The following is a 27389-nucleotide window of genomic DNA, read 5'->3' as shown; positions in this document are numbered from 1 at the left end:
CGGACTCTTAGGACCCATGTATCATTTAAATAGCACACCTCCAAAGAGACCTGAAACAGCTTTATTTTGGCAGTCTGTAACAGGCCACAGTCTCACCTGCTCTTGCACCAGAGTTTTATTTTAAAATCTGATTTTGCTCTATCCATCACAGAGACTCAGTGGACCTTCAAAAGCCTCCTGCATCCCCTGGACCCAGTGTATTTTCTCTAGGAATCTCTACATCCTCAGAGTGACTCTATGGTCAGTTTGTGGCAGAGTCATGCTGGAAGACCTAGAAAGAACATATTAATCAAATCTGAGAATAATCAAATCCACAAAAGTCAAAGTTGCAAATGTAGAGGGCTCACTGTAAATATAATTACTATTCTTGCGTGACAATCAACAGTAGATATCATAGGAGGCTTCGGCCAAGACTTAGCCAACCACCAAAAAAACCCCTCCAAAGCCATAAATGGAAATAACACACACACACCCTGCTCCCATCCTGGGATCCATGCGCAAATCCTGTCACAACCTGCACTGCCATCTCCACACATACTGGCCGCCCACCACATGTTCAAAGTCTCCAGAGTGCTCCTTCATTCACAAACATCTTCTGGACACAGAGGTCAACTGGCATAACGTCCAAAGAGAGGGACCGATCTCCTCTCAGCCCTGAGCACATACATGCACATAGAAACACATAGACGCAGCCCAAAACAACCAGAATTCAAAAAATACCCCTCCATTCTACCATCATGTCCGCAATATCACCTTTCCTTAAAAGGAAGACAATGAGCAGAATATTGCACAGGGGTACATGTGGTGTGGGCTGAACAAAATGAGAGCACTGCACCATGTAATGAGAATTCTGCCCCCCATATGAAATTTCGCTCCAGTCCTTGAATTTCTAGCCTTGCAGAGAGTGAGATGTTGAAAAACATTCACACCTGGAACTCTTCTATTTGCCATCATTGCGTTCTCTTGGTCGTGTTGCCTGCCCCTTTTCTTTGGATCCCAAAACTTCCAAATGTCTGGCTTGAACTTTTAAGTGGCTTGCAATGCTAAAAATCTGGGGGACTGAAGAAAATTTTTACAGAGGGAGCAGAATTTCTAATGACCTTTCCTCCCTCGGTGATGACACTCCTGATAATGCACATCCTAAAGAGATATATAATATGCTTAAGGGGTGGCAATTGTATGGCTACATGCAGCCTGCCAAACTACCCCCTGCTAAACCATTCTGCCCAAATGCGGACACTGACATATTATGCATCTAAAGAGTGCAAATATCCACTGCCGTGCTACTCTACCCCACACCCCACACTTGTGGGATCCAAAACAAATCCTTGTTTTTGGTCAAAGCTGATTCCAGAAGTCCAACTTGACACCATCAGCCTACATACCATTTCAGCTTGTGGCTCCAAATGAGGGCAAACAGATTTACCAGCCTGTTGAGTTTTTCCCTGCCATTAAATAAAAAATTCAGAAGGAAATAATGCATATCAAATTTATGGCACCTCTAAATATCACTCAGGCAGGGAAGACAACTTGCCAGGAGGTCTACACCTTTCTCTACACTCAACCCCACTGGGGCTCCATGTTCTGATGCTCTGGAGCCACTGTATCTGCCACCCGGAGTGCAATTCTAAAAACAAGGTTGATGCTTCCCATACATCTTGTTTCCAATGGAAATGGCGGGCCGGGCAGCTATTTTTTATGGAGGAGTGCCAGCAAATTTGGCTGTAACGGGGCCAATAGGAGCCACATTGGCCTCTGGGGTAGGTGTTGCTCACCTCCTGTGTAAACGCTACCCCTAACAGAACATGGGAATAATTTTGGAATGTCTTTTGTGACACACACACAAGTGGAAGACCTTAGATATTCTTCAGGACAAGTTCTTGAACCCTGCTGACCACAGAGGGCACGCTGCGGGCATGTCAAGCCCAAGGCAATCCCCAGCAGGAAGCCCTTATTTCAGAAAGGGTCTTGCATTTGTGTTTCAGAAGGATAAGGGCAAGATGCCCAAAATACAGTGGTCCTTCATCTACAGGGACTGGCACAGCGGTTGCCAAGCAGACAGAGGAAATAAAAGAAAATGGCAGCAAGAGGAAAGAAGGAAATGGAAGGGATGTTTTGGAACAACAAGTCATGTGGTGGAAAAACAGGAGCCAAGAGATGGAGGCAAGAATCTTGCTAAGCAGAAATGAAATTAAAGGCTGTTTTTAAGATTGCCACCTGACTGATCCTGTGGCCTATCCCTGGTGGTGTTCCCAATGGGTTGGGCACTTCTATTCTCAGTACAATAGCCCTTGAACAGAAGATAACTCTGTCCGCACGGAAGACAAACTAAAAAACCAAGGAAAGGAAGTGTGCAAAGAAAACCTCCAAGAGAAAACCTCCTAAGATGGCAGACAGTGCTTCAGCATCTCCCTCTGTGACGCTGCAGTGCCCGCTCACCCTCTCCTTGCCCGTTTTGTGCCATCTGTCCGGAACGGAGCCGGGGCTGTCTTGTCCTGTGATAGCAAGATGGGAGGCTTTGAGCAAGTGATAGAGGAGGAGGAAGAGGAAGAGAAAGAGGGGGATATGGTCTATCTCTTCGGAAATAAAATGCTACAATCTTCTAGACTTAACCTTGGGAATTATTATTTTTCTTTTATAAAAAAAAAGAGGAGCCCAGGGATCTGTCTGTGTTGTTTTGTTCTCCGTACGTTAAGGTTGCCTTAGACCTAGAGTCACTTACAGTATAACGAATGTGATATTTTCCTTCATAATTTTTAAACACAAGCAGAATAAAAATCACATTTCTCTCAGGCAACAGTAGCAGTTCAGTAGGTAAAGGGTTCGATCACATTTTTTGTTTTCTGTATTAATAATGCATGCAAGCAGCTTTAGTATTATAGATCCCTCATCGGTCACACCCAATCGGCCATCCTTTCTCTCGCGTTCATAAAGTCCCTCCGTAGTTGCCCTCCTGTCGTCTCATGGGAGTTTCCGGCCGGCTGTTGGAACCAGATCCTTGTTCAAAAGGCTGTATGGTGCTTTGGCTCTCTGAAGCCAACGCTTCTGGGCCGGCGGACTCCTGTATGACGGAACCGGCCCCTTCTCCATCATCGCTCGGCTCAAACAACTGGCTGGATCCGTTGCTTTGATCGACAGTTACTGTGTTAGTTCTCAGGGCCACGATCGTTCCAGAATCGCTCCTCCTTTCTGCATAGATCCGTTGTTCAAAGATTTGAGCAGTGGAAGGCTGGAACTCAGAGTCCAGAGGGACGCTGTTGGTGGTGGCCCCCATGACGGAGCGGTACATCTCCATTCCCTCCGGCAACATGGACTTAATCTTTGGGAGCCAACGCTTGCGCACTCGGCGGGCGTTTGTACACATGTCGGCCGCAATGACATTCATCTCGCTCTCCTTGAAGCTTGGAGCAAAATTCTGACAATACACTGCAAAGGAAAGGTGTGCATTTTTAGAATTTATATTTAGTCTGTCCACCTGGAGTGTGGTCTTCTTCTTTTCCTACTGCCTTCTACCTTACCAAGCATTATTGTCTTTTCTAGGTAGTTAGGTCTTCTCATGATATGGCCAAAATACGACAGCCTCAGTTTAGTCATCTTAGCTTCTAGGGAGAGTTTTGATTTGACTTGCAGAAGCCTAGGGTATTGTAAATCCACTACACAGATGTGTAGTGGTCAAGAGGGTTATACTGAGACTTGGGGAATCAGGGTTCAAACCTCCACTGAGTCATGAAACACATTGTGTGACCTGAGGCCAGTAACTCTTTCTTTTGGCTTTTTCTTTTCACCTCCCAGGGTTGTTGTGATGATAAAAAGGAATGGAGGAGAGCCATGTTTTATGCCACCCTAAGCTTATTAAAGCTAAGTATAATTTGAAAACCAGCGTAGTACATTGGTTTGCGCATTGGACTATCTGTGACTTTGGAGATCAGGGTTCAAATCCCCCCATGGCCATGGAAACCTTCTGGGTGAAATTAGGCAAGTCACATTCTCTCAGCCTCAAAGGGAGACCATGACAACCCCCCCTTGTGCAAATTCAGGAAAGAAAACCCTGTGATAGGGTCACCTTAGGGTCCCAATAAGTTGTAAATTATTTGAAGGCACACAACAACAACAAAATATAATTCCTCCTTCTCTCTCATGTTTTATACTGTTATAAAATATTGTTATTCCTTAATAATAGTAACAGTAACTTAGCAACAAAACATGACTCTCAAAACAACCGAACTTTTAAAGACCAATTTGTTGGTAGCAATGCAATATAAACATCCAATCCTATCTCTTTCCTTGCCTCCCCCCTATCTTTGTTAGGTTGCTGTTTTCCCCACTTACATTTCACAGCATTAAGGACCCGGCTATCAAGGGGTTTTCTGCTCGGATCACTGGTGGAAGACCGGATTCCCGTTCCGCAACTGTTGGCCAGTGTATTCCTGTTGCAAGAGGCAAGTGGGAAGCAGAGTCTCAAGAGCAAGACACTGGAACATAATAGCTAGATTGCAGAAGTAATAGCTGCATTGCAGAAACCTATCACCACTACCATAACCTTTGCAAAATCCATGATCTCAAGCAGTAAAGAGAAGAGTTCATTTTAGGAAGAAAAAAGATTTCAAATGGGTTTCATTGGTGGTGAAAAAGATTCATGGATGTGCCTGATGAGCAGAACTCTTACCAGTGCCCTGAAGTGTATTTTCACAATTCACTAAAAGGATTTCACCACATTTCTGCAATGCAGCTATGGATGGAGTTGTAAAGTTATGAAGCGCAGACTATAATGTAGGATCACAGTCATGCATAATAGGAATGAGAAGCTCTGTGGGGGTTTAAATGGTGGGGACAATTTTACAAGTCCTGGGGAGACCTTTCCTGTATCTCTAGACCTTTGCCATACCTACCTGTCAAAGAATGTGGCCAGGAGGCGTCGCAGGAGAACTTTGTGTTTCACACCTGCGCACAGATGGCAGTTCATCAGCTGCCCCCGCGTAATGTAAACACCAGAGCCTGGGAAAGCAGAGATGGAGAGAAAGATTGCAACTGAGAGGCCAAGAAGTCACACCTTGAGACCAGTTCTGAGACAAGGAAAGGTGCAACACCTGGAATTTCCCCAATTCTTTCATAACTGTACAGTTATAGCATTACGGTTTCACTTTCATTGCCATGGCTCTATCGTATGGAATCTTGGGATTTGCAGTTCAGGGAGGATTATCTAGAATCCTCAGCCAGGGAGATCGGATGCCTTGGCAAACTACAAACTCCAGGATTCCACAGGTTGGAACCATGGTGATTATACTAGAATCACGGGCCTGTTACAGACTGCGAAAATAAAGCTGCTTCGGGTCTCTTTGGAGGTATGCTATTTAAATGATGCATGGGTCCTAAGAGTCCAGAGGTTGCGCCAAAGCCACACTCCATTCCTAAGCAGCTTTGGTGCAGCTTCTGGATTCTTCAGATGCATGCATCATTTAAACAGCATACCTCCAAAGAGACCCAAAGCAGCTTTATTTTGGCAGTCTGTAACAGGCCAATGTGTTGTTTTTTCAAAGAAGTACAGTTGGCCATCCATATCCACGGATTCTTTATCCATGGATTCCACCATCCATGGCATGAAAATATTCCAAAAAGAGATCAATTCTAAAAAGCAAACCTTGGTTTTGCTATTTTATATAAGGGACACCATTTTACTCTGCCATTGTATTTAATGGGACTTGAGCATCCGTGAGATTTAGTATCCATGGGGTGGGGGTCCTGAAACCAAACCCCAGTGAATACCAAAGGCCCATTGTAGTCTTTTATCCTGAAGCATAAAAAGAAGGAAGGGTTTTATTTCCTGGACTTTATGACTCTTTGGCCCCATACAGACAGGCCAAAATAAAGCTGCTTCGGGTCACTTTGGAGGTATGCTGTTTAAATTATGCATGCATCCGAAGAGGCCAAAAGCTGCACCAAAGCTGCGCTCCAGTCTTTAGGACTGAAGCATGGCTTTAGCATGGATTCCGGAGTCTTAGGACGTATGCATCATTTAAACAGCATATCTCCAAAGTGACCCAAAGCAGCTTTATTTTGGCCTGTCTGTATGGGGCCTTTGTCTCCCAGAGCCTGCATAGCCAAGGAGGAGGAATGACCTCTGCCTACATGGATATCCCTCTGTACTATCTTAAGTGAGAACAACTATAACAACATCTTGACAAAATGTAGGCCTGTGACTCGTAACATTGCTATATTTTTCTTTCTCCTATATGATTTGTAACACCTTTGCCTGAGAAGAAGCCAGTGGAACTTTGAAAGCATGCATCATGCATTTTGGTTAGCCCTATAAAAGCATCGCTGTTTTGTGGATTGTGAATGTTATTGTACTTTGCTGTAGGGCCAATATGGCTACGCCTGAATATGTCCACCATCTCTAGCCATTCAAAACAAAAATGGGATATTTCACAAGGGACCGTAGAAGAAAAGCACCTCCACAGGTACCCCATATCTTGCGGACATCTTCATCTACACTTCCAGTTGTATTGTCTGAGCACTGAGCCAAGTGAATGAGACGTTGCTGTCTTGACTTGCTCACGGATGGTGGGCACAGAGAAAGCCAGGTGGCTAATTTTAGAAACAACCTTTATTTAGGGCAGATTAACTTCATAAACAAAATGTATTTAGGTCAGATTGATTTGAGAAACAAACATGTTCGCTTTTGGGTTCACTGCACTCTCTCCCGATCTTTTCCAATGTTTTGATATTGCCGTTTTACAACACCAAATTATTCAGAAGAAATGCAGGCTCAAAGAATTCTGTAATAATGCTGATTTTTTTAAAAAATCCCAATAGTTCCAGCTAGCGGGAAAGCAAGTTTTGAATGACACAGTTGTGAAAAATGGTTTGTTGACAACTACGGAAGAAAGACTACATTCAACGGGGTTAATTGTGACAACTAGATGCACACAACTAGTTTAATATAACAGGTTCATGAGCCCCGACTGTATGCTCCTGGAAGACAGCCTGAAAAGGTAATTTTTCTGGATCACAACTCGCCAAGTACTCAGTGGTTGTGTTGAATCCTGGCATATCCTGGGAGTTGTGGTCTCCATCAAAAAAGGAATGCTTCCAATGCTCCAAGTATGCTATTATAAATACTACCTGCAACAAGTTCAAGTTTTTCTCCAGGATCTCCTTCTGAGTAGAGTTTTGGATGGCACCGATATCCAATCTGACTGATGAGACTGGCCGGGAGGGCGACTAAGTCACGGCGGATGAGGACACATGACCGGCTTTCTAAAGGAACCTGCTCCGGCTTCTCTTGAGGCACTTGGGAAGAAACGAAAGCAAGGAGGAAAAGGGTTAAAGCATCACTGGGTGGCTTCATAGAGTTGTTGCTCCTATGATATTGTGACTAGCATACTGGTTAAATGTGGAATAGACAGAAACACTGTCATATGAATCCATAATCTGTTGGCAAACCTTGTACAAAGAGTCATCATAAATGGCTGTGTTTCAAACTGGAGCAAAGTCTCAAGCGGAGAGCTACAGGGTTCTGTCCTGGAGCCGTGACGCTTTCATGTTTTTACCAATGACTAGATGATGGGGTAGAGGGAATTACTTTTGTTTTCCTATTTGTCTGTCTGTCTGTCTATCTATCTAGACAGTATAATTCAACATCAACATAAAGAAAGATTCAAAATGAAAACTAAAAGGAAAATAAGAAAATGACAACCATATGTTGTTATTGGTGTGTGCTTTCAAGTTCTTTCTGACTTATGGTGCCCCTAACGCAAGACCAGGGCTCAAACCTCACTCGGCCCTGAAAAAAAACTGGTGGGCTTGGGCAAATCACACTCTCTCAGCCTCAGAGGAAAGAAATGGCAAACCTCCTCTGAACAAATCTTACCATGAAAACCAATTATGGGATCTCCTTAGGGTCCCCATAAGTTGGAAACTACTTCAAGGCATATGACACACATACACATTTGAACCCTGCATAGATTGGGCTGACCAAAGAACAGTCTGCAAACCACATGAAGCCTCCCATTCCCTCTTAAAATCTTAAGAGGCCAGAAGCTGCACCAAAGCTGTGCTTCACTCCTTAGGACTGGAGCATGGCTTTGGCATGGCTTCCAGACTCTTAGGATGGATGCATAATTTAAACTGCATACCTCCAAAGTGACCCGAAGCAGCTTTATTTTGGCCTGTCTGTTCGGGCCCATAGTAACTTATTCAGGCCCTCCAAAGCAAAAGACACCATCCTCATATTATCTTCTGAGTCACAGGATACAAGCATAAAAAATTAAATTAAAAACCAAAAAATCGTAAATTGGAAGGAATCCATATCACCTTTCAGGGCTTGAGCAGATGGGCAGGTAACCACAGACCAAGCCCATGGTATCCTGCCCCTGATTCTGATTTGGGTCAGTCACTGGACCATCGCAGTGATGGGCAGGTAGTTATATGCCTGCCTGCCACCCTCCCATGGACCTGCTGTTCCTGTGCATTCCATACCTGTCACCACAGTATCCAATCTGAAGGCCCCCATTATGGCCTATAAGGGTGGAAATAGGGTGCTTGGCTACAGCTGTGTGGCCAGAGACCCTCTTCCAATGTCAGAAGCCACAACGGGAATTTGGGACAGACACAATGATGGTGGCAGATTTGGGGTCCATGGGTTTGTCCAGTTTGCCGGCTGTTATCCAGTGTTTTGTACCAAAAAAAGGACTCCTTGGGCTGAGATCAGTCTAGGACTACCAGATCGGCATCCAGACTGGCTGATCTCTGCCCGGGACTTATGGCCTGCATCGTCCGGACAAAATAACATGAGGCCAGGGGAAACATGGATCTTTTGGCCTGTGAATATAGGCCCCCAGTCTTCTCTTCTCCAAGCTAAACATTCCCATTTCTTTAAGCTGTTCCTCATACGGCTTGGTTTCCAGACCCTTTAACCATCCTAGTTGTCCTCCTCTGAACACATTCCAGATTTTCAATATCCTTTTTTGAACTGCAGTGCCCAGAACTGGACAGAGTACTCCAGGTAGGATCAGACCAAAGCTGAGTAGAGTGCTATTATTGCATCCCTTCCCTGGACATTGTATTTCTGTTGATGCAACCCAGAATTGCATTGGCTCTTTTGACAACTGCATGGCAGTTGTGGTCTACTAAGACCCCTTGACTCTTTTCACATTTATATGTTGTCAACCCAGATGTCAAATTGGACAACTGGACAAACTAAGCTTGGAACAAACGCAAAGCCTGAATGGGCCTATGACAAGTGTGAACGAATTGACACAATTAAAAAGATTAAATCTGGAAAAGCACCAGGCCCAGATGGACTACTGGTAGCATATGGTAAGAAACTTGAAAATGAGCTACTTCATCTATTAAAAACAGTGAGAGATGATTTATTAGAAAAAAGGCAGATGCCAAATTCTTGAAGAAATGTCTGTAATACAGTGCTTCATAAAGAAAATACAGATGAGACATTAACAAAGAATTATAGACCTATCTCACTATTGAATAACGTCTATCGAGAATAATATAGGGAATAATGATATTTACTACCCATTTTGGCAATCAGATTGAGAAGATACATTTCTCAGATTATCCACAGCGACCAGATCTGTTTTTTGCCAAAAAGACAATTAAGGAATTGTGTAAAAACTGTTCTCAATGTTACTCAGTTTTTGGAACATCATAATGACAAAAAGGCGATTTTGATTTTTTTTTAGATGCATCTGTAGCTATGGTTATTAGTAATTTTAATAGGATTCCTTAGTTGTATCTGTAATGGCGTAGAATAATATTTTCTTCCTCTTTGTTATTTTTCTTTTCATTACAGTCAGGACTGGGGGAGTCAGAGCTCTACTGTGTCTTAGTTGTACGTCTTTTATCCTTTCCTTTCTTCTTTTCTCTCTCTTATTCTTCCTGGTTTCTTTTTCTTTCATTGTACAGGTTGAGTCGCCCTTACCAGAAATGCTTGGGACCAGAAGTATTTTGGATTTCAGTTTTCTCCCCGATTTTGCAATATTTGCATATACATCATGAGATATCTTGGAAATGAGACCTAAGTATAAACAAGAAATTAATATGTTTTGTATACATCTTATGCACACAGCTTGAAGGTAATTTTATACAGTGTGCCTGCGCCATACGCAGGCGATCAAATGCAGCTTTTAACTTAAGCTAAAAGCCACGCACTGGAAGAGGCAATGGTGCATGCGCCCAGTGCCACACTGAGGGCACATGCCCCATTGTTTTCAATGGGGCTCCAGCATACACAGTATTTCCCTTACGTAGGGGAGTCTGGACTGGATCCCTGCATTAGGGAAGGGCGCATGAAACAAAGATTGTGTACACTGAACCATCAGCAAGGAAAGGTTTCACTATCTCAACCAACCATTGGAGTTTGGAATTCTAGAAGGGAGACTCAACCTGTATATTATTCTGACTGTAAATTAGATTGTTTGTGTTAAAAATTACGTAATACAAAATGATGATGATGATCATGATGGTGGTGGTGGTGGTTTTAAAAGGCAATCACCAGATAATTTAGTAAGAATGATAGTCTTGCAGCATCTTCACAGTTAACAAATTTATTGGGCACAAACCTTCAACAGGTTGTTGATGCTGTGTGTGTGCCTTCAAGTCGCTTCTGACTTATGGCAACCCTAAGGCAAACCTATAATGGGATTTTCGTGACAAGTTTGTTCAGAGTGGGTTTGCCATTGCCATCCCCTGAGCCTGAGATAGTGTATCCCAGTGGGTTTCATAGTTGAGCTGGGAATCAAACCCTGGATTCCAGAGTCATAGTTCAATGCTCAACCACCATAGAAGTGCACACTTCAACAGTTACAATTTACAAAAATCCCAACAACCTGGCAACAGGACCTGCCACCCAAATCTAGGGGTCATCCATGCTATAGTCAGTGGGAAAAGAAACTAATGCACTATAGACAATAGGATAGTCAGTATCAGAGTCAGTATCAGTATCTAGCTCCTTTTAGTTTAATATCAACTGTCAATGCCGTAAGTCAATCTAAGCACATTTGTTGGCATTTGCTGTCAAGTCGCCTTTGACTTATGGAGACGCTATGATTGAGAGATGTCCAAGTGTCCAGGTCAACAACAGCTCTGTTCAGATTCTGCAGACTCAAGGCAGCCATGGCTTCTTGGATGGAAGTCTATCCACTGTAAGATAGCCTCCCTCTTTCCCTACTACTATCCACCTTTCCAAGCATCGTTGCCTTTTCCAATGTGTCATGCCATCTCACCATATGTCCAAAGTACGGCAGCCTCATTTTCATCTTGCTTTCTTAGTGAGACTTCTGGCTTGAGATTTATTTATATAGAAATGTAATTATAATTAATAAAGTAACAGTGGGGGAATTTCTCGGTTAATCATGAATGGGGTTGATATAATTTGGGCTGGTCTTTACTCCGAATTGGATTTATCTGATTATTCAATAATCTGAATTTGGGCAATAACTTTCATTGCACCAACCCAAAGGTTGTAAAATACCTTTGGTTTTTATTTGATTACCTTTTTGTATTTGTGTGCCTGCATAGTATTTTTTTTACGATCGTATGGATTTTTAGACATGCTGAACGGCTTTTCCAAGGTGGAAGGGCAAGCTATTAATGTTTTAAATTCATAAAATGTTAGAGGAGTTGTGCCTTTCTGGGAGAAGGTACAATAGCATGCTATAAATATATTAAATAGGCTAATGCAACAACTCTCGCCACGAAGGTGCTCTTTTTGGCCAAAAGTAGCTGCAGACCAAGAACGGAAAGATGAAAACTGGACATGAAAAACCAAAAACTTTTGAGATAGTGAGACCTTTGCTTTCTGATGGTTCAATGTACACCAACTTTGTTTCGTGTACAAAATTAGTTAAAATATTGTATTAAATTTCCTTCAGACTATGTGTATAAGGTGTACATGAAACTTGAATGAATTTTGTATGTATCTGCAAATACAGGTATTTCAAAATCCAAGAAAATCTGAAATCTTTGGTTCCAAGCATTTCGGATAAGAGGGACTCACCCTCTACTTTGCATTTTAATTCGATGTGAGACGTCCTCAGTCCCATGCTGGGAAAAAGTCAGGATATTAATGAAATGAAATGAAATTTCAACCTCTCTTTTGCTCTTTCTGATGTTTTGGGATCTTTGTCTTAACTCTTTCCAACGTCCTCCAGTCCCAAGGAAGGTAACCTTCTCAAACCTGTAAGCCATCCTTAAAGATAAATCTATTGCCACCTTATACTCCCTTCATTCTTTATTATAATAACTCTTTGCTAACTGTATGCACATTTCCGTTATCATTTAATTTTTCCAGCCATACTCCTGAAATAGGCTCCTTTTCTCTCTCCGTAAATGGAGCTATCCTGAAGTTTGTTGTTGCTGTGTACCGTCGAGATGTTTCTCTTATTGCAACCGTAAGGCATCCCTATCACAGACAAGGTTTATTTAGGGGAGTGGGTTTGCTATCGCCTTCACCTGAGGCTGAGAGAGTGTAACTTGCCCAAGGTTACACAGTGGATTTCCATGGCTGAGTAGGGATTTGAACCCTGACAGCCAGCATGGCATAGTGGTTTGAGTGTTGAACCACAACACAGGAGACCAGGTTTAAGTTCCAAGTTCAGCCATGAAACCCAGTGGGTGACCTTGGGCAAGTCACACTCTCTCAGCCTCAGGGGAAGGCAATGGAAAACCTCCTCTAAATAAATCCTCCGAGCAAATCTTATCAAGAAAACCCCATGATAGGTTCTAGGGTCACCACAAATCAAAACGACTTGAAGGCACACAACAACAACACCTCCTGGAGTCCTAGTGTGTATCCACACTGCAGAATTAAAGCAGTTTGACAACACTTTAAGTGCCATGACTCTATTGTATGGAATCCTGGGATTCATGACAATTAAAAGTGGTGTCAAAATGCTTTACTTCTGCAGTGTGGCAGGTCTCAACTCACTACGCCACACTACCTTTGTAGCCATGAGCTATCCTTATGTTCTTTCCAGTTTCTACAACGCATTTTTCATCTTCCAACATCTGGGAAGGGAGCCTCCAAAGACGTTTTCCTTCCTCCACTTCACTTCCCAATCTAAATCCAATGCAAAGCATCCCACGGTGCAACCTTGGGTTACGAATTACATTCACCTTTTCCCAGATAGGAGGGTCATTCTATTTTTCCTTTTGCAATCACTCTCCCTACTAAGTTCAAGTGTCTATTAATCTAGCTCTCAATTGATTTGTTTTGTCCTCTATCCCCTTTTTAATATCCCATTTTAATGACAATGGTTATAAAGAATGAACCCATCATTGCATCTATTATCATGTTCTATTTGAAATCGATAACAAATTGGTTGCATTGCATGTTGTACATTAAATTTTATTTTCTTAAAAATAATCTAGCCCTGTTATTTAATCTCCTAGCATTATAAGGTTTCAACTGGTGCTAACATGATCTCATGGCGACTGCCATAACCATCTTCCGTCAGACACTGCGATGGGTATAGTAAATGACGCAGAATCGAAAGCATCTTCAAACTGCATGCAGAACATAAATCAAAGTCCACATGTTTATTACAGTGCTGAGCATCATTTCCCCTCCAAGGGTTATTTCATTTCTCTTGCGGTTCTGTACCAAATAGTTGTGGAATGTTTTTCAGGTTTCTGCAAAAGGGTGCATCTACATTGTATAAATAATACAGTTTGACACCACTTTGACAACCATGGCTCCATTCTACAGAATCCTGGGATTTGTCGTTCAGTGAGAAACCAGCACTGTTTGGCACAAAAGGTGAAAAACTACAAATCCCATGATCCCATAGGATGGATCTCCAGCAGTTAAAGCAGTGTCGATCTACACTGTTTTGACAGTGTAGAGGCACCCAAAGTTGCGTCTTGAACAGTCCTAGATCTTCAAATGTTTGCAAACTTTCTTTATAGAACATAGATTTAGCAATGCTACTGCCACCAGTTTCTCCATCACACAGTTCCTCCCATTTATTGCCATACATACAAAACAAAGGTGACACATATTAAGGGGAACTAGGCTGGCCTTTAAAAGTATACAAAAGTCCACCAGTTCTGTTGGGTTGATCCAAATCACGTCTGCTTCTGGGGTGCATTTGGACCAAATTTGTGTCAAATTTGCTCAAGGAGGATATCCCTCCCATATTGTATAACAATTTGGCTTCTTCCTTTATAATGGTCCAACATCTTCCCATAGAACAGCCAGTGAAGCAGGATGAAAAAAGTGTCTTAAATGGAAAATTCAAGAGCTTACTTTTATCTACAGAAAAGCAAGAGAAAAACAATCGATATTTCATAAAATCCATTCATTGAACGGTTGTCAAACTGTCGCAGTCTGAAGCTGAATTGTGGTGCCAACCATTCTGCAGAAGGCGACAGCGAAAGAAGAATTGTCCCATTAATTCTGACGGGAAAGAGTTAAATTCTGCAGAAACCAGATCAGCAAACATACATTTGTTCGGTGCCTTAAAATTAGCACGGCAAGACTTTTCAGTGCTTCCCCACTTGAATATAAAATAGATATAAGAGCAACACATGTTCTTGTAACATTTAAACAACACCCCGTGTCATTTCCTTTTTTCCTAATACATTTATGGCCCATCAAAAAGTTTTGTCTGATAAATATAAACCCAATAAAAGGAAGTAAATCAGAACGCGCTCTATTTCAAAAATTCTCCAGCAAACCCACATCACCAAGAAAAGCTTCTTTATCAGCAAAAGTGCCCAGAGTCGCATCCCCAAACCAGCATTTTATTATCTTGGCTCTCCGCAATGCCAGACCCAGTCTTGTGCAAACTGGAATCTTTCAAACGCCTAAACTTACAACAGGTTGACCCAACCAAAAAGACAAGACACCGCGTATTTTTAGATGTTTCGCCTTCTGGGAAATCGGCCCATGCAACGATTCCTCACTGCCCGCTTCAGAAAATGTTGAGCAAAACATTAAGAATGCCATCCCCTGCCAAGCAAATCAATGCACACCACCTGCATGTCTGTGGCACAGATAAAGGCTGCTTCTTGCTTTCATTGAGTAATTTGCAAAACAGCGCCTGCAAAACAGCGCCCACCTTGCCCTGCCCCACCAAATCCCAAGAAGATTTCCAGTGAGACAATAAGAATCTCGGCCCCTATGAACAATATCTTGATGGTGTGTGCCTTCCAGTTGCCTGGCATCTTTATGGTGACCCCATGAATGTCATAGAACGTTCTTAAGCAATGAAGAGTCAGAGGTGGTTTTGCCAATTCCTCCCTCTGAAATAGAGCTACAGTACTTGACAAGTGCTGGTGGTCTCCCATCCACTTACTATCCAGAGCTGACTGACCCTGGTTAACTTCCAAGATCAAATAGGATTCGATGCCCTTAGGGCATATGTGCCTTCAGGCCGTGAATTTCATAGGGTTTTCTTAGGAATACTCAGAGTTGCTTTTGCCAGTTCCTTCCACTGAAATATAGACGAGGGCATGTGGTATTCATTGGTGGTCTCCCATCCAAGTACTAACCAGGGCTGACCCTCCTTTGTGTCCCAGATCAGACAGGATCTGATGCCTTTAGGCCAAATATATATGCTTTCAAGTTGTGAATTTCACAGGAATATTCAGAGGTGGTTTTGCCATTTCCTTCCTCTGAAATATAGGAACAGGAACTCTGTGTGTTGCGCCTTCAAGTCGCCTGTTAATATATGGCATTCTTAGAAGTGAATTTCATAGGGTTTTCTTAGGCAACGAATACTTGGGTTTGCTTTTCATCTTGGATGCTAAGCAGAGTGAGCCTTGGTTAGTATTTTGATGGGAAACCACCAAGAAATATCAGGTGAAGCAGACTATTCTTCAGAGGCAGAGTCTACCTTGCCTAAGAAAAACCTATAAAATTCATGGGGTTGCCATAAGTCAACAAATTTACCCACACACCTACACACCACCACCACAACCACCAGATCCTGACTAATCTTGGAAGCTAAACAGGATCAGTCCTGGATAGTACTTGGATGGGAGACCAACAACGAATCCCAGGTGATGTAGGGTCTATTTCAGAGGACAAAACTGGCAAAATTATCTCTAAGGATTCCTTGTCTAATAAAACCCTGTGAAATCCAAGGGGTCGCCATAATCTGACAGGTGACCTGAAGTCACATACACAGACACGTTGCAAACACATGGACTCTTGGAGGAAGGGAGAAAAACCTATGAAATTCAGGGCGATGCCATAAATTGACAGGCGACTTGAAGACACATAAACACACGACATTGGAAAGGGCAGGAACAAATTCTGGGACTTTTCAATCAGTCTGGATGTTCTCAAAGTGGCGCATATATGTACACACACACACACACACACACACACACACACACAGTCAGCCCTCCACATTTGTGGCTTTGACTTTTGCAGCTTTGATTATTCACGGATTTTAGTAATATGTTCTCCCTAGGAATTTCTAGTTCCTTCAGCGCAACTCTGCTGGAAGTTGACCATAGAGTTGCAATGGAGGACCTTGAGATTTCTGGAGAAAACACCTCTCTAAGCATTTGTAGGTCCTCCAGCATGATTCTATGGTGAATGTTGGTCACAGAGGTACATTGGTGGACCAAACAATTCCTAGAGAGGTGTTCTTCCAGGTAAAAATATTGTGGGCTTTTTATTTGTGGAATTTCCACTTTCAAGGGGATCCTATGCCCCTATGCTTCCAGAAAATATGGAAGGCCCACTCTGTGTGTGTGTGTATACCACATACCTGAAAACAGAGATGACTATGAACCAACGAGAAGTAACAAAAGGCAAAGGTTTAGAAAGGCTAAAGTTCAAAAAGATGTTAAGCATGCATGCAGCGGCACCTGCCTCAGAGCTGTTACCTGCATAGCCACCCGTGGACTTGATGTACATCTGTCCGTATTGCTCTTCCGCCATAGTGTCATAAGCCTCGTCATCTTCCTCATCCTCTTCATTGTGGTAGGATGTTGGACTGTCGGTAGTAGGAATGCTGCTAGCCCCGGGGCTCGTCCGCTCCCCTTGCAAGTACTGGGTTGGTGCGACGCTGGAGATGAGCGTGGTGAGGCTGGGCACTCCATAGTAGGAAACGCGGGACAATTTGAGGGGCGTCGTGCCAGAGGAAGAGGAGGATGAGTTCCCCCCCAGCACCATCCCGGAGGCTCCCTTCTGCAGACCTCTTGGAGGAGGGTGGCCCCACAGTTGCAGGGTGCAGCTCCAGGTTTTCGTGTTTGACCCGGGTGAGGAGCGGGATGGGCATGGAAGGGGACATGACGTAGGCAGCAGGTTGAAGCTGGTTGCAGGGGCTCTGGGGTTCGGAGCTGGGGTCTTCGGTCATGGCGGTCTGGGAGTCGCAGTGAGGAGAGCTGACTTTGAACATCAAGTCCGTCCCTTTCTCCACGATATGTTGGATCTGGAGGAACCCCGCCGTGTACATCACCACGAGCTGCTCGCTGGCAGCCATGGTCAGCTTTCCCGTGTAACAGAAGGAAAGGATCTGTTGGAAGCACGCGGGGGGAACCGATCCAGGCAGCTCAAAGGCGCTTTTGCTGTTCCCGCTAAACAAGTCTCGGAAATAGAGGCTGCTGGCTGCCAGGACTGCCCGGTGAGCCTTGAAAGCTTGTCCCTTGACAACGATGGAGACATCGCAGTAAAGTCCCAGGAGCCTCTGCTCATTGAGGGAGCCCAAAACAGTGTTCCCGAAGTTGGGGATTTCTATGTGCAACATCTGCGACATGGCTCAGCGGCAAATCCTTACGCATTCAGTGCAACGGCATTGGAAGGAGGGCACATCTGTCAGGGTGAGAGAGAAGAAGGAGGGAAGGAAAAGGAAGACACTATGAGAACCTGCAACAGACAGGCAAAAAACTCCCAACAAAACCCTAAAAAGAAACTGCACACATTAAGACAACACTAGTCTGCAAGTGCTGGAAAGAAATGCCATTCACAGAATGAGAAGAGATTGACAGTCACCTTGAACAGGCCCTTAAAACCGGTTTTAGGTTTGGCTCGGGGATTGTTTTGAATTGTTTGGCTCTTTAAAAGCTTTTTCAAAATGAGTTTTAATATGGTTTTTCAAAGATGTATCTGTTGGGCATCACCTGGGGAGCAGCGTGGGCTGAGACACAATAACCAAACACTTTTAATTAATAATGTAAATCCCATCCATGGATTGTTCAACACACAACATACGTCATACGTCAAATAACAAGGAGATTTCTGTCCTTCTACCACCCTCAACGCACATGGAAAGGGCTAAACAGGATTTATATAAGCAACACCGCATTCCCATTGATTTCGAGGGGCCTTCTCTAATTCAGATTATAATTTCATTGAGCCCGAAGCATCCACACGACTGACAAGAAACGACCATCGGATCTGTCCAGAACTCTCAGCACCATGGTTAACCCAGGAAGGGAGTATGCTTTGGATTAAAAGAAAACCAAGCAACAGTCCTATATCCGCCACCAGCCTCCAAGCGGAATCATACCACTCTTTATGACTTATCTTGAAACACTCAGTCCTTAAAAACAGAGCTTGGAAAGTGACGGCACTTTGGTGGTGGAGGGAAAGGGATATGACAAAAGACATAAGACCCCCAAGGAAATATATAAACGAAGCACTTCTTGCTTTATAATGTATGTGTTAAAGCTTTTTTATTGTTGTTGTTTAACTCAGCAAGTTCTGCCCCAGCGCTGAAGTTTCAGTTACCCTTGGAACTGCCAGAAAAGGACAGACTGCAGCAGTTTCTCATCATGTAACGGAGATGAAGGATAGGGCAGATAGACAGGGCTGGCTTCTTATGCAGCTCTGGGCACTTCCAGCAGATCTCCGACATCCCTTCTTCAATGATGTGGCTCCACAGAGGGCACAAGGGTGGGAAGGGATCTCCTCCTCCCTGTAAAGGCACTACCACTGTCTTTGGAAATACCTGCCTGGGCTGCTTTCGACTTTGCATCAAAACTGCAGCAGAGTGAGCAGATCTATTTTCGGATCCTCCTGGAACCATCATGTCACGGCAATGAATTCTCTCCTGCACATGCACCAAAAAAACAAACCACAGGCAAGCGGGGCAACACAACTCAGGGAGGCGATGAAGCAAAACCACCCTGAACCAGCAAAAATGCATGCCATTAGACTTTTGATGGATTTTCTTTTACAATACCCAACAGATGAGGTCTTGGGGAGGGGACAGAGTTTAACAGAGTGATGCTTTCCCCCCTTTGGCATACAGAGATGCTGAAAAGGACAGGGTTTTAGATCCAGATGCAAATCTCTCCAAATCTTCTGGACAAAACATAAAGCCCACTCCCAGGCTGAGTTCAGCAGATCACAAGTCTGAGAGTCAAATCTAAATGAGGATCCAAGTTTGCCCCCCTCCTACTCTGTCTGCAAAGTGCTAAAAATAATAGAAGGGGGGACCACACAATGGATTGCTCTGTTCTCTCTCGCTCACACACTTAGACACAACCACCCTCTGTTCAAAGCTCCTTCTTGCATCCGCAATGCACACCGAACATTGTCAGCCTGCAGAAAAAAACTTCTTTCTCATGCCTCCCCCACCCTTCCCAAGCCAGAAGTAATCTCACAGGGACGTACCTTGAAACTGGGCGAAATCCACAGCACTGCGTTGCACTTGGTTCCTGTGTTGTGTATGCTCTCCCTAGCACCCAACCTGCTATGCTCCACTCAAATGCACCAGCCAAAGATTGCTTGGCAAGGCAGGTGTCAGTGTGCGTTGTGTGTGTGTCTTGTGTGTGTGTGTGTGGGGGGGAGGACTGACACCCAGCCTCAGTTTTCTTTTGCTCTGTCTCTGCTGTGAGCTCCTAAGTCAAATCTTCCAAGGCCAACAGCACAAAAGCATCTCAATGAATAGGGCCGGATGCAGCTTAAAACACTCAAGCCATTCTCTGCAATGAATAGAGCCCTTTGATGCAGGACCAAGCCAATGCCAGTTTCAGACTGAAGCTTGGGAGGATAAAAAAGAGAAAGAAAGAAAGAAAGAAAGAAAGAAAGAAAGAAAGAAAGAAGAGGGGACAGAAGAAGGGGGGAGAAAAAGGAAGAGGAAAAGGGAGAGAGGAAAAAGAGAAAGGGAGAGAAAAGATGAGTGCCAGAGATGTTGGTACAAGACAGACTTCTGATGAGTCACTGCAATGCAAACAAAGATGGCAGAAATACTGTACTCTATGCTGATGAAATGCTTAGTGGTGCCACAGCCACAGGGAGGGGGGATTTTTGAATTTATGGCGCAGCTTTGCATATGAATTGCCGCTGCAAACCGCCCTCCCTCGGCCATCTAGGACATGCAGAGTGTCAAAGCATTTAAAGTATTCCAAACAGTCTGCAGAGCTGGCGCAGCTCTTGCCAGAGTTAACTCCTGCCTGGGTGGAAAGGGCTGCCAGGCAAAGAAAACAAGGCCAGCTAAGGAGGAAGGGGGATAGAGGGAATTGACACACGCGTACCCACACCCCTGCCATGCACATGTCTAAAAGGCCCCCATCCCAGGAAGAGACACCACTTCTTTCTTACTGAACACTGACCGACATTTGGATTTTTCTCTGATAAAAGCTGGTGGCTGGAGTATAACCACAAAGAGGTACAAACACACATCCTGTTCCTCAAAACAAGCAATTGTCCAACCTGGAATCTTATACCCTCCAATGGTCCTGATTCGGCAGAAAAGGTCCCAATTAAACCTCTCCCATCCCACTTATTCAGCTACTTTGTAAAAGGCCCCAGTTTCTCTCTCATCCTCCCACTTTCCTCCTTTCGTCTCAGCTTGCTGCAAACTGAGCTCCAAATGCAAAAGTATAGCATGCTTGCCACATCTGCTGCGGTTCAACACTATAAGTGGAAAAATTACAAATGTAAAAAAAAAACCCCAAACAAACACTGCTTTTTTAACATGAGAAAGCACCTCTCTAGGAATCTCTAGTTGCGTCTAGTTGCATCAACATCAGCCAAAGGCTGGCCACAGAATTGGGCTGGAAGACCTCCGAATGCCTACAGAAGTGTTCTCTCTAGGAAGGTCTAGGTCCTCCAGTACAACCTTTGGAGAAAGTTGGCCAAAGAGTCACACTGGAGGACCTTGCAATTCCTAGAGAAAATGTATTAATCAAATCCATGGATCCCAGGTATCAAATCCATGGATAATCAAAGGCACAAAAGTCAATGTGTAAAGCTGATTTTGTTCGCACTCCATCAACACAGCAGGGGAAGAGAGGAGAAGAGGGGAAGGAGTGTTACCCTTCCCATTAGACCCAGGCAAAAACAATCTAAGAGCCAGGGTGGTATAATGCTTCAGCTTTGGACTCTGGAGATCAGGGTTCGAGTCTCTGCTTGGCGATGGAAACCCACTAAGGCAAGCCACACAAGTCGGAAACAAGGGGTTCCTCCAATATAAAAAGGTTGAGAAAGGCCATGCTACATACTCCAGTGGCAACAACAAAGAATTATTTTTCACTCAAACCACTATAATCAGAGACAGGAACAGAATACTTTTAAATTTTACATTTAGATTTAATTTAATTACATTTACATTTAATTAAAATGTAAAATGGAATTTTACATTTAATTTTCATTCAATTAAGGCTACAGCCGCACAGCAAGATTAATGCGCCTTGGCACCGCTTTAACTAGCATGGCTCCATCCTATGGAGTCCTTTATGGATTTCTCCTTTATGGGTTCTATGGATTTATAGTTTGTCGGGGCGCCAGAGCTCTCAGACAGAGAAGGCGACAGATCTCACAAAACTACAAAGCCCAGGGTGGCAGAGCTAAGGCAGTTAAAGCGGTGTTAAACTGCATTAATTCAGCAGTGCAGATGCAGCCCAGCTTTAAATGTCAGGTTTATGTTTGCTTTTCCAAGCTCTGGCCTTTGAGCAGGTTTAAAAGGAGAAGAAATCCAAGATTTCTTTCATCTCTAAGACCTTCTCCTGAGCGAAAAAGAGACGACAGGTTTGCACGTTGCAAATAGAAATCCCATTTGATTCAACTAGCTTTCCCAGAACAACATGATAGACATTGCAGCTCAGCACTCAATTAAGTATCTGACCATTAGTTCCAGCTGCTTACCGTCTTTTTCGCTATTTTAACAATATTTCAACAGCCACTTGAGCTGATCCCAGGCATCAATCTGGCCCCAGAATAAGTTAAACTAAGAGGAGAAAAATCTATCCCGGGCGATGCCGTAATTGTAGATGTTTTTTACCTTTCCAATAAATAAATCTTGCCTGGGATATAATCTATTTATCCAGTGTGGTGCACTAGTTTGAATGTTGGACTAGGACTCTGGAAGACCAAGGTTCGAATCCCTGCTCAGCCATGAAGACCATGAAGCCATACTCTTTCTGTCTCAGAGGAGGGCTATAGCAAATGACCTCTGAGTAAATCCATAAAGGCAGCGTGATGTAGTTGTTTGAATGTTAAACCGAGGCTGCATCCGCACTGCAGAAATAACCCAGTCTGACACTTTTAAGTTAAACAAATTCAATTAAATAACTCTATTATTTATCAAATAACTTATACAAATAATCCACTTTAAATTTCGTAGACAGCGCTTACAGTTTACAAGTGTTACCCTAAATCAAGGGCTGCATTCGCGTTGCAGAAATAATCCGGCTTGACACTTTAACTGCCATGGCGCAATGCTATGGAATTCTGGGATTTGCAATTCTGTGAGACATTCAGCCCTCTCTGGTGTCACAACAAAACTGCAATTCCCAGAATTACACAGAACTGAGCCGCAGAAGTTAAAAGTGGTGTCAAACTGGATTATTTCCCCAGTGTGGATGCAGCCCATGATTCTGAGGGACCATTCAGAACCTAGCTAGGTACATTAAAACATACTTGGTGATCTTGGGCCAGTCACATATTCTCAGCCTCAGAGGAACGCAACGGCAAACCCCCTCTTGAACAAATCTTGCTGAGAAAACAAAGCAATAAAGTTCACCTTATTGGAAATTGGACATGACTTGAAAGACACACAACAACAATATGATTTAGATATTTCAGAATAAGTCTGAGAATCCAGGGAAGAAGATGAGGTCCCCAGCCCACAAAAAGCATATATTGCAACCCAAGCAAGTTGCTAGTCCTCAAGACGGAATCTTTGTTACCAAGTAGTACTTCCCAAAAAAACCAAAGATACAACGAGCATCCTATTTGCAAATTTCAGTTTCCGTGTCATTAGCTTAGTTTGCATTTTCATAACTTTACATTCTGTGTACAGCACTTATATTTTAAAAATGTTACCCTTAAATACAGCACTTTTGAAACAAAGAAAATGTAATGAACTTGATACTAAAACTTTTTTTAAAAAGCTGTGTCCATGTTTTAAACCTGTGGGTTTTTTTTTTGCACAGTCCTGCAACCACAAAGTAAAGTAAGATCAACTTTCCCTTCTCCAAAATAAATACTGGCTATTCTGAGATATATATATTATATTATATTATATTATATTATATTATATTCCAACTTTCTCCAGAAGTGGAACTCATAGCAGGATTAAAAAGCAAACAAACAAGTACAAATAAAAATCTCACCATTATTAAATATTATTAAAACACAATCCAACAAATAATATTCAAGCACAAGGCAACTAAAAACCGCCTTAAGAAAACACATACACTAAAATAATTTAAAATTCAGGCCCTGCTCCAGTTGATGCGTACTACCAAATCAACACTTGGGTAAATTCCATTAATGCAATGGGCCTACTTTAACCGGGATTAACAAGGGTGTGTATCTATGTGCCTTGAAGTTACTTGTTGACATACGGCGACACTGTGAATTTCGTAGGATTTTCTTAGGCAAGGAATATTCAGAGGTGGCTCTGCCAGTTTCTTACTCTGAATCGTAGCTGCAGTACCTGGTATTCACTGGCAATCTCCCATCCAAGTACTAACCAGGGCTGACCTTGCTTAGCTTCCCATATCTGGTGCAATAGGACAGAGCCCTAAAAAGTATAGCTGTTGTTGTTACTGTATGTCATCAAGTTGTTTCTGACCTATGGGCATCCTAAGATGAGCATATCACAAGGGTCTCTTGGAAAGATTTTGCCACTGCCTTCTTCTGAGGCTGAGAGAGTGTGACTGGCCTAAGATCAACCAATGGGTCTCCATGGCCAAGCAGGGTATCGAACCCTGGTTTCCAGAGCTCAAACTACTACAGCACACTGGCATGTGGCACCCTCCATTAAATTCCCCATATAAAGTCTTTGTAGGGCAACGTATTGACCAGACATTGGTCACTTCTGGTAACTTTGCCAAATCTTACTAAGATGTTTTTTTCCAGTTCTGGCACCATAGAGAGTTGCCCTAAAGGTACATAACAACAACATGTACCTTCTAGAGCAGTGGTTCCCAACCTGTGGGTTGGGACCCCTTTGGGGGTTGAATGACCCTTTCACAGGGTCGCCTAAGACCATCAGAAAAAACATATTTGCATGTAGCAATGAAAATAATTGTATGGTTGGGGGTCACCACAACATGAGGAACTGTATTAAAGGGTCGCGGCATTAGAAAGGTTGGGAACCACTGTTCTAGAGAGCCAGTGTGGTGTACTGGTTTGAGCACTGGACTTAGACCCTATACAGACCGGCCCGAAAGGCCGGCCTGTGGGTGGAGTCAGCGCAAAGCATCCTGACAATGCATGCTCTGACTCCACCCCCAGGGTGCCATGATGCCATGCGCTGGTCCAGACGGTATGCAGCATCATGACACACCTCCAGTGCTGCGTCCAGATGACACAGCATCAAAAGGGCACCATACAGCATTTTGGTGCTTGCAATCCCAAAACCTTGACTCCAACTTCAAGAGTCAGACAGATTTAGAGAGCCGTTGCTAGTTGGAGCAGAGTAGAGGTAGCAAAATGCAGCCCCCAAAAATGGTTTTTGTGGCCCTTGAACTTTCCATACTCTCTTGACTGCCCCACTAGGGACACACTGAGTCTCTCCCTTTTAAAATAGGAGCCTGGGGCGTATCCACATTGCAGAAATAAAGCAGTTTGAAACCACTTTAACTGCCATGACTCTCAATAAGAGTGTAATGACTAGATCAAGGGAAGTAATAGTGCCACTATAACAGCATAAACTTTTAATGGTAGTTCCTCAAGCAACAAAGGATGGGTGACACCTGCTTTGACAGCAGCACATGTGAAACGGATCTAGGAGTCCTAGTAAATCACAAGCTAAACATGAATCAACAGTGTGGTGCAGCAGCTAAAAAAGCCGGTATGATCTTGGCTGCATCCATGTGTAGTGTCTAGACTGAGAGAAGTAATAGAGCTACTCTATTCTGCTGGAATATTGTGTCCAGAGGGATCTTGAGCATGTGCGGAGGAAGGCGAACAAAATAGTGAAAGGCCTGGAAACAACCAAGCCCTATGAGGAACAGCTTTGGGAGCTGGGCATGTTTAGCTTGGAGAAAAGAATGTTAAGATGTGATATGATAGCCATGTTCAAATATTTGAAGGGGTGTCATATTGAGGATGGAGCAAGCTTGCTTTCTGCTGCTTCAGAGACTAGGGAGTTTATCACACAGGAGGGATCCTGTGCAAAAACAGGATTTAAAGTGGAAAAACCCAGCAAAAGCGGATTTATTATCAGATGACGCCCAGGTTAACCCAACTTTAGCCCAGACAGAAAGTAGAAAAGACATGCAAAAGCGCAATTGATTTTCAGACAATGTCGCTATTAAGGTACATCAATGCAACATTAACCCAGCTAGGAAGTCAACAAAATGTGATTCTTTTTACCTCCGGAAAAGGTCGACTTTCTAGCCGGTTTAATGTTTCGTTAACCCCAATGTGTCTGAAAATCAATTGTGATTTTGCATGTCTTCTTACAGGTTTTAAATCCCGCTTCTGCATGGGATGCCATCCATGTGATAAACTCCTCGCACACGGAGCAATGGACTCAAGCTACAAGAAAAGATATTCCCCCTGAACATTAGGAAGAATTTCCAGATGGTAAGAACTGTTCAATGGTGGAATAGCCTGTCTTGGAGAAGAGTCTCCTTCTTTGGAGATTTTTAAACAGAGGCTGGATGGCATCTGTTACAGAGCATGCTTCCACAGTGTTGTCCTGCATGGCAGAAAGGGGTTAGACTGGATAGCCATTGGAGTCTCTTCCAACTCTAGGATTCTGTGATTCTATGAACACACTTCATCAATTACTTTTTTTCTAGAGAGTCTCCAACCTACACAAATTAGAACAAATGCTGAAATAATTCAATGGTGCCTTGCCCCAAGGGGGGGGGGACACAACATGATGTTGATTTTGAAAAGGAGACCATCGAAAGATGCAGAGAACAGAGGGGGGGTGCATTTGGTTCCACTGCAGGCTTCCCTTCCCTCGGTGCAGCATCAGACAATTCAGAAGAAGAAACCAGGGTGGGGTTGGAGGGAAACAGCATCAATAATAATCGGATAGCCCAGTTCAGGTTCGAGATTCCAGGAGAGAACAGAAAGAGACAGATTATTATCATGAACGGCCAGACCCAGGTGCTCAAAAGTAAGCACAAGGAGAGGAACCAAGAAATATCCGGAGATCTATAACATCTCGATAACAACATGGAACAAGGTGTCACTGAGAAGAGGGCAGGGGTGGGAGCGCAACCATGAAAACAACAGCAAGTGCACAAACAAGGCAGGCGCAAATGGAGATGCTAGGTTCCCCTTGGCGAAGGGGATTTATTAGTCTCCGCCAAAAAAAGCCGAATAGATAAATCACACACTTTCCTTTTCAGGTTCCTTTCCTTCCTTAAAACTTAAAGGACCCCAGGGGTCAATGACAGCCTTAGAGAAGAGTAAACTTTAGGAAACGTAGGGAAGAGAGATCTTTTCGAAGCCCTCCAAGAGGGAAGGAAGTCAGGTGGGTGCGCTAAAAAATATGGTGCAATTTGCATTTTAATTTGCGGGATGTAATTCAAGCTAAGTGGACTAAAAATGGAACACGTACACAGACACACGTCCCTGTTGTGGGTGATGCAAAGTCCTGTGCTAGGAATTTCAACAAACTCTCCCCCTCCACCTCCTGACAGTTCAACACTTTTTAAATCCGCACTGATAATGATGCATTAGGAAGGGAGAAAGAAGGCACAACAGTGAGAACTGTTATTCTCATGTCTCCAAAACGGCAGCATTTCACTTGGCACCGAATCAACCTGCCCACTTCAGTCTTCAGAAATGCTGCTAAAAGAATCCATACATATATATATATATATATACATATAGACACATACATGCAGAAAATAACAGGAATATTGGCACTGATACACTCACAAGCACCGGAGAGGAGTTCTTCTTCCTTCACCTCATTGCCTAAGTATGGTGGCGAGGCCTGCGCTTGTGTGTCTGTGTGAGACTGTGTGTTTGTGTGTATCCCCCTCCTCCTTCC

The 27389-nt window shown here is 43.5% G+C and overlaps 1 protein-coding gene across 1 annotated transcript; it reads right to left on the bottom strand.

Annotated features, from left to right (window-relative positions):
• Nucleotides 1-19: 19 nt before the first annotated feature.
• On the bottom strand, nucleotides 20-27389 carry NACC2 (NACC family member 2). Its single transcript, XM_042478618.1, is given in 7 exon segments — nucleotides 20-3426; nucleotides 4330-4427; nucleotides 4890-4995; nucleotides 7123-7290; nucleotides 16858-17183; nucleotides 17185-17785; nucleotides 27275-27389. Coding segments are annotated over 6 exon segments (1743 nt in total). The 5' UTR covers nucleotides 17730-17785; nucleotides 27275-27389; the 3' UTR covers nucleotides 20-2926.

The sequence above is a fragment of the Sceloporus undulatus genome, chromosome 7, assembly GCF_019175285.1.
Source record: "Sceloporus undulatus isolate JIND9_A2432 ecotype Alabama chromosome 7, SceUnd_v1.1, whole genome shotgun sequence".
In the NCBI taxonomy this organism is placed as follows: domain Eukaryota; kingdom Metazoa; phylum Chordata; class Lepidosauria; order Squamata; family Phrynosomatidae; genus Sceloporus; species Sceloporus undulatus.
This window is presented reverse-complemented; position numbering and strand designations above follow the sequence as displayed.